The sequence below is a fragment of the Bombus bifarius genome, unplaced genomic scaffold, assembly GCF_011952205.1.
Source record: "Bombus bifarius isolate JDL3187 unplaced genomic scaffold, Bbif_JDL3187 scf7180000008740_frag, whole genome shotgun sequence".
Classification (NCBI taxonomy): Eukaryota; Metazoa; Arthropoda; class Insecta; order Hymenoptera; family Apidae; genus Bombus; species Bombus bifarius.
The window spans coordinates 5,916-14,023 of record NW_022884813.1 but is presented as its reverse complement, the minus strand read 5'-3'; the positions used below and the strand labels follow the sequence as shown (position 1 = coordinate 14,023).

At 35.1% G+C, this 8,108-nt stretch overlaps 1 protein-coding gene across 1 annotated transcript; it reads right to left on the bottom strand.

Moving 5' to 3' along the window:
• Positions 1–1,782: 1,782 nt before the first annotated feature.
• Positions 1,783–4,201, bottom strand: LOC117213351 (survival motor neuron protein-like). The gene is made up of 7 exons (XM_033458702.1): positions 3,914–4,201; positions 3,551–3,733; positions 3,335–3,425; positions 3,013–3,036; positions 2,400–2,625; positions 1,950–2,045; positions 1,783–1,849 (listed from the first exon to the last, which is right to left on the bottom strand). Exons 1-7 carry the CDS (start codon positions 3,965–3,967, stop codon positions 1,783–1,785), a joined length of 741 nt encoding a protein of 246 aa, XP_033314593.1. The 5' UTR covers positions 3,968–4,201.
• Positions 4,202–8,108: the final 3,907 nt, after the last annotated feature.

The following is an 8,108-nucleotide window of genomic DNA, read 5'->3' as shown; positions in this document are numbered from 1 at the left end:
CCTAAACAAGTAATGTCGTTATATATTCTTTTTTAAATCTATATATTGTTTAATAAATCGTGGTTAGGATATAGTAGCTGACAAAAATATTCGGACAAATATATTTGTAGAAACATTTTAGGAGTGTATTATGCATAGTGGCACTATTTAATACTGTACTGTGACTATCATGGTCGTGTTGGTATTATTCGAAACTAATCTGAAAATCTGTATGGAATTTGTAAGATATTTAGTACGAGTACTGTGCATTACTGATATGTACACAACCGAGACGAGATAACGAAGGTACTGCTCTCCATCGTTCATCGCTACGCGTTGCTAATAGCAACGTATAATGCATATATATCTCGCAAAGACCATAAAAGTACCCAATGGAACCACGTTTAATATTTGATAATAATGTCCCATTACAGTTTCGTCATTTTCAATTAATTAAACACGACCCTCTCTTTAAAAATTAGAAGATAAAATACGTAATACAAATCTACTCGAAATCTTTTAAACCTTACGGACGACCTTACGGACCTTACTTATGGTCTTTAAAAGCAGCAGGGATTAGCAGAATATTAACTGCGAATTTTTCTTGGACCGCAGCATGCAATATGAAATATGGTTATTAAAATGTACACTGAAAATTTCATATCCATAAGATACTCGTGCTTGTAGGACCTTGAAAATGAATTCTTAACCCAAATAGTCGACCGAGATACTCGAGAAATTTTGTGAAGCTGACGTCAATACCAATATGTACCGTCGTTGTGCTATTATTTCGTGATAAGCCGTATTGATTGCACTTCCATTTCACGGAATTAATTTTTCCACACAAAAAGTGATAACGATAATCGAAAAAAGAAAAATATACTACCACTTTTCGTATCAGCATACACAAGCGCACTCGATTTTACACGAGTATACAATTTACAAATTCGACGGAACGATCGGATTTAATTATTTTTTCGATATTTCAGGCATCAAGTTTTATTTACACATCGAACGTTGAAATACGGCGAAATACAAAATGTACAAACCACTCTGGACATTAATTAACTTTAAACGTTATTGATTAATTAAAGAAACCAACCATTGTGTTGATTTTTACATTTTGAAAAATTGTTATCCACTTTTGCTTTGTTTAAAAATTGAAAAAAAAATACTTTTATTGTAAGTCACGAGTATCTCTTTTATTTATTTAAACTTTAGATCAAATATTACAATTTATAAATATATCATTTATTTAGATATACTTGTAATATCTGTTTTATAAGTTTGTACAACCATTTATCTATTTATCTATTTTATTTGCACATAATCTTTATAGACTGATTTTGTAAAGAATAAAAAATTGTGATTCTATTTAAAAACGATCGTGTCAGACTCAAGTGATAAGCGATATATATTTCAGCGATATATATATATATTCAGATTTCACCATCACATAAACGGTGCTATTGGAAACGTTTCACAATAGACGTCTTATAAGCGCCTGCGATGTCCGTCATATGTAAAGCTATACCACTGAATCACGGCCGCCATTTAGTGATTAAGGTCGATCACTTAGAGTTGTTAATCCGACATAATGGCGAGCAATACATCGAAGACATTATTGGAAACACAGTTACAGTTTAATTTCATTGAGCTTATTTGCAAATAAATGTGTACAATATATTTTAGAGGTTTTAAATATTATTGCTGACTAAACTTCGCGTCTGCGCATCATCTTTCTTTAACTTTTTTTGCATTTTCTTATCGACGCATGAAGACGAAATGCGTAAATTTTATTATTTATTTAAACATTACTATATTGTGCTCAAAGTAGCGGAATATCGTTCTATTATCAATATATGAAGAACTAAAAGAATTAAAAAAGAATTAAAAAAATATGTAGTTCAATCAATACTTCGTGTATTTTTCTATCTCCACAAGACAATATCCGGACCAGTTACGCTTACAGTATCAACAAAGATTTGTCCAGCCATACGGAATAAGTCGTACTCAGTAGTTTAAAAGTATTAACCGCAGGAACTCCAGAAACACTTTTGAAGTAACTTTCGAACCAATAAATCCCCGAACTAAGAACTGTCATATTTCGTCTCTATTTATCGAATATTGTGAGAAAATGCAAAAAAAAGAAGTTAAATAGAAAAAGTACTTGGAAACTTAAGAGAAAAAATCTCGAAAAATCTCTTAATACTTTTTACTGTCATCTTGAGACGCACCATATGTTAAGCTTCTTCGTAGTTACAACTTTTACCGCAGATGTAACGAACTGACAAATGCTTCGAATGGCGCGCGCGCGTCAACGCCTGCACTTAAATTTTAAATAAATGTTTTTAAATAAATGTTTAAAATAATACATTAAATGTATTAACTTTCTTGCGCAATTTCATTTAATTTCTTACGATATGGAGGGTTTAATTATGTTTAAGATATCCATTTTTCCACAATCCATTTTTTCTACATTATATTTTTTCGAATTTACATTTGTAGAAAAATTAGTCTCACAAGTCTCATCGTTCTCTTCATTGAATTTCTCTTCCAAAGCTTTCTTTTGTTGTGCTATTTGACTTTGCAAACCTTCTGATTCTAAAAGAGAACTCAACTCGACTTTCTCTGTATTACCATAGCCTAAACACAGAGTAAAAGAAATTTTTGTCATTTAATAGAATGACTGAGTGCCATTCTGTTACTGTCCTTACAGGCAATGTATTAGAATTTCCCGTGCATAAATGTATATGTATAAATGTTTGCCTTGATATATGTAGTAATAATCACTCGTCTAATGAGGAGAATTATATTCCACGCAGCTAATAATGAACAATAAGTAACATGCATGTTTATGGTTCATGACCCTATATCCCACGGGTCTCCCCATAGACATTGACAGGTACTCCTGCCCAGTTAAGGACCTGCTGAATGACACTGTGATAGACTATGCGAAAGCCTTTACTTCATATATATATGTATTTTTAGTACATTTCTTAATTGACATAACCATCATGCTAAAGATATTACCTACAAATTTTACAACACACGTGCTGTTGAGGTTATTCGGTGTGTAAACAGAGAAAACACGTGGATAAATTGTAAGGTAGAAAATATATTTAAATAGAAGTGTAATAAGTAAAAATACAATTTGAGCTGGTCCAGATCCGCACGCTAGCTGTGTTACCTAATAACTGAAAAACCCCGAAGCCAACGTCGCCTGTCTACTGTTTATGGCCTGACTTCGTCGCAGTCTTTTGTCTACACGCTGTCGATGGCTTCAGTGCTTGAGAAAACTAAAAAAGACCAGATGTAGAGTTTTCTTAGAAGTGGTAACCACTTCAATACGTGCCATTGTTTTCGTACATTTTTGATATTATAGCTTCATAAATTTCTCCATCCTCTGAGTATATTGCACGATAAGGTGCTCCTATGATCCATTTCTATAGAGAAAAGATGTGTATATAAATAAATATAAGTAAATAGCAAAATAAAATAATTTGCTTCTTAATCAATATATTTAATAATATTCTGTATCAAATTTGTAATATTCTATCAAAATCACAACCTTGTGTAATTTACTTGCGTGTTTAGGCTGCTTAAGATTTTGTAGGTTTTCTTTCGGTTGAGAATTTCCAACATCCATTCCCATTCGCTTGATAACTTCTTCTTTTGCTAAATTTATTGCTTTATCATATGCTTCTATTAATGCACCATCATCCCAAACATTATCATTGGCTGTGTCTGTATCCTTTTGAGATAGCAAATTATACGTTATTAATATTGATACAAGTATTTTATTATCAAACTATTGCAAATTATCATATATGTCATTTTTCAAAAATTGACTAAAAGGTAGTGGATACTGTTAATTACTATTATGCTAAAATCTTGTACTAAAATAATGTTAAAACCATTACGTTTCCATTACCATACATACGTTTCCATTTCCTCGTATAAAAAGAACATTCATATCATCTGCCATTTTAAAATAACATCATTTAAATATTGAATTTGCTTCTGAAATATTAATTTGTCTCATTTCTTTAACTCTAACACATTGTAAACAATGATGACATTATACCAACTATAATACTAAAAATCTATTCCCCATTCATTCGAAAGATTATTTTTTGAAGCAAGGTTAACATTGAATGTTCCCAAACTTCAATAACTGTATTTTACTTTCTTTACAATATCTAACAATATATTAGAATACTATAAAAAAATATTGTATGCACAAAAAACTGTTTATAGGGAAATAGCAAAAGAATTAATCACATATTATAACTAAAACGAGATTGTTAAGTAGATTATATTATACTGCATATGCGTTAGTGTTTCAGCTGGTAAATATAGTTTTTATATCTGAAGATAAATAAGATTTAATTCTATAAAATTGCATAATGAATTATACATCTATCTATTACTATTCGTATTTCCCCTTAGTTGTATGTTGTCAATAGCATCAATCACGAACATATAAATAAATATAGAAGAAACCGTTCGGAAATGGAAAGGGAAAAATGAACATGGAAGACAAGAAAGTTTTCTTCAGGTTTAGCGTATTCGTGATACGCTTTGAATGTCTCAGATAAAGATAAAGATACTCTGCTCATTTCTATTTGTTCCGCAGAACGAGAAATTTGTTGTCTTTCATATTGGTTTTTACGATTCAATTTTTGGGCAGTTTTCCCTAGCGAGTGTCGGTCCCTGTTTGATATAACCAGACCGTAATTTATACAGATATGTATTATAGATATATATTTGTAAAACTGAAATCAGATGAAATAAATGTTGCCTGAGGTTTTAAACGTTTAATAAAAACAATATTTCATTTGGAAAAAATGTAAGATATGTAAAATTACACATTGATCATTTTGCTGGTCTTGTATCATAAAACGTGTGGCCCGAAGAGCATATCACGACCGTTATACTTCAAATCCGTCGGACTGACGATAGAGATAAAGATGTGGCGGCACTCGGCGACAATGTATATCGCTGAAGTGCCTAATGAACCATCAACATCCCAACGGTCCTTCCACCGAAGGTTCTAGAAGAAAGAGCACGTGGCAACGATCGCGGACGCCTAACAAATGCATGGACGGTGGGGATGTTGAGGGATGACAAAAGAAAGTAATCGGATCCGATCGAAAGTAAAATCATAAGAGTCAGTCTTAGAAAGTCACGCCTAGAGTTCGGAAGTAGATTGTAAAGTGTATTGATGTTAGAAAAAAAATAAAGTTTTCTTTTTTTATTTTTTTACCTCAAATTCCTTTTTTATTTTGTTATTTTACGTGACATTTTGGCGATCCTGCCAGGATAGTGAAAAGTGTTTGTTCGGAAACCAAAAGACATTCATCATCTACGGAAGATCGAATTATTTGGGACTACGGTCATCCGCAACAACAAAGTAACTATCGCGAACCAAGTGAAGTAACAATAAAAGGTAAACTGAATTCCTTTGTACGTTACCGTGAAAGAAAATTTAGCTTCAGTAGCCAAGACTCGTCTTCGTCTGAAAATTATAAATCAGCGCAATAATGTCTAAGGCAAACGAATCTCAAACTTCATTATCCCGCGTTAGGTTCAATCAGGTTAGTCCCACGCGAAATTGATCCAACCATGCGAAAACGAGTGTATTCTGATTTCTGTCGCAGATACTTCTGGCTAGTGCAGTACCTACACGGTGGTTGTTGAAACAGCCGCTTCTCATCTATTTTCCGCAGCGCGGACATCATCCTTTGATCCCTTACGACTAACGAAGTTTTCGAAGATGTACGGCAGTTTGAGATTCTACTTGAAAATGATCATGATTGTGGTCTGTGTGCCGTCTGCTCTTCTTTTTGTCCTTCCGTTAAAGACTGGTAAGTTGATACTGATTAATTATGCGATCGAAACCCTATATAATGGCTACAAAAATGCCGCTAATATAATATTCCTTCTTTCTTGTATCTGTCTGCCTCTCAGGTCGTTTTACTAATTACAATAAGTAATTTCGACTTCTTTGCGCTCTCTTTTAACGCATTCGAGACCAAAAGAAATTCATATCAGTCAGTAGGCAGTATAATATACATATTTTATATATAACTTATGTAGTAATGTATATATCATGTTAATTTCATATTTTTTTTAATATAGAATTATTATATATGTCGGGTTTACATTAGAATTAGGGTTAGGGGCGTGAAACGAATCTTCGTTTGGGTTACACGTTGTCGTTATGCAATAGAGAAGACATTGACTAGTGCAAATACGATTATTACAGAACCGGACAAGTAACCGTGGTAGTTAGGTACTCGAGAAACTAATGACAATGATCCTAGGTTCAATAACGAATCCGCGGTCGACGGGATGATAGATGAACGTACTCACAAAATCAAAGTCGGACGCGTAATATTCACTGATCGTAAAGAGTTACTCCTTTCATCAATGAGATCGCGAGCGAGAATGCCTTTCCCGTCCCGATGATGCCACAGAGGAAAACTATAATGGGGTGTGTCAAAGGATACGAGATCATCGGATTCGTCGAGGAAAGCCTTCGTTTAGGAAGTAAGGGAAATTGACGTTGCTGCTAATTGGTCAATCTCCATATCGGTGGTTAGAAAAAGATGCTAGCCGCCCTCGAGGAAAAGTTGCTAGTGGGAGACGCCGTTCGTTGAAAAATATGTCTCCCCTATCTTCCCGTAGTTGGGACAAAGACTGTTTGTCTGTTTGAAGGACTTTAGTTAACTAAACCTTAAGATTTATTACGGGCCCTCGGGCTAGCCGAACATGTACTGCGGAGACGCATCGACATCTGGCAATCATCTTACTCGAAGAATAGGGTCTGCGTGTGGCGAGCCACGGGACAGAAACCGTTGGAATGTTTACTGTCGCGTGTCGCCACGAATATTTCTTTTAAGGAGAGCTATAGAATTATTCCATATGTTTGTTGGGCAAAGCGTTCATCCCTTGACCGCGGCTACGTTGGGCGACAGACTGTCGCCTCGAGCCAAAGCTCACCGTCACTAATCTCGAACAATTACAATCGGATTGAATAACTACAATAGTTTAGTTACAGTTATAGTAGACTTTAGATTGCAATGTTGCGGGGCTATCCGAAGGTTCCGGTGTCCTTTCATCTCCGACACGGCCATCCTGACTATCACACGTCCTCGTGTGTGGCTAAAATATCGTGTTTTCTTACATTAGCTTCGATGCAACTGACATTATTTACAATTTAACTAAGTGTCCAAGAAAGTCAAGGGTTCATTTCAACAACGAGGTTTTGTTCGGAGGTTTGACATGCAAGGAAATGAAAGAGGGCTCGAATTAGTAGCGCTAGAATTTGTGTTTAAAGAGCTAGTTGCGTTCTGTGAGTTACCAGTCAGACCGTAATGACACGGCAGATCATTTCGATTTCGTACACCGAAGAGTCTCAGTTTGTTGGATCATGTTACTGCGTTGGGTGTATCACTGTGGGTATGTTACAGATGTATGAGGCATCACAGTGGATATATTGCGTATGTGCAAAACGTCACTGTGAATATATTACAGATGTATGAGACATCACAGTGGATATATTGCGTATGTGTAAAACGTCACTGTGGATATATTACAGATATATGAGACATCACAGTGGATATATTGCGTATGTGCAAAACGTCACTGTGGATATATACTACAACTACAACGCAGTGTTAGTGATCCTCTGAGGTCGGTGTACTTGCATGGATATTATCACCGTCGTCGTCATCACCGCAGACGTCCAACTCAGCAGGGACGCAGCCTTCCGGCATCTTTCCCAGTCTGTCATGTCTGTCCTTATATGATCGTTTTCCGTCTAGAGTTTTTAAGGTATACCTATCTCCTTCCAAAATCTCTGCTATCTCGAACGGACCCCTGAATTTCGGATCTAACTTCGTCTGGTTCCTTTCCTCGTTTTTGCCTAATACGAAATCGCCAAGGTTGAACCTAGTTATTTTAGCTTTGTTTTCATCGAACTTATCTTTATCGTATTTGGCGCTTGCTTCTATATTCTTTATCGCCTGCTGTCTTACATGGGAGATATTTACTTCTCTTTCTTCGATATTGTCGGGTAGGGATAAGCCGTAGGGTCTCGCTGTTCTACCGATTAGTAGTTC

What these genes read in the sequence shown, in the direction of transcription:
- LOC117213351 (XM_033458702.1), bottom strand. Translation starts at nt 3,967, where the DNA reads ATGGCAGATGATATGAATGTTCTTTTTATACGAGGAAATGGAAACGTA. An exon ending in GAAATGGAAACGTATGTATG is followed by an intron (nt 3,734 to 3,913) that starts GTAATGGAAACG and finishes CTATCTCAAAAG; the next exon opens with GATACAGACACAGCCAATGA. An exon ending in GTGTGTTGTAAAATTTGTAG is followed by an intron (nt 2,626 to 3,012) that starts GTAATATCTTTA and finishes CTCTGTGTTTAG; the next exon opens with GCTATGGTAATACAGAGAAA.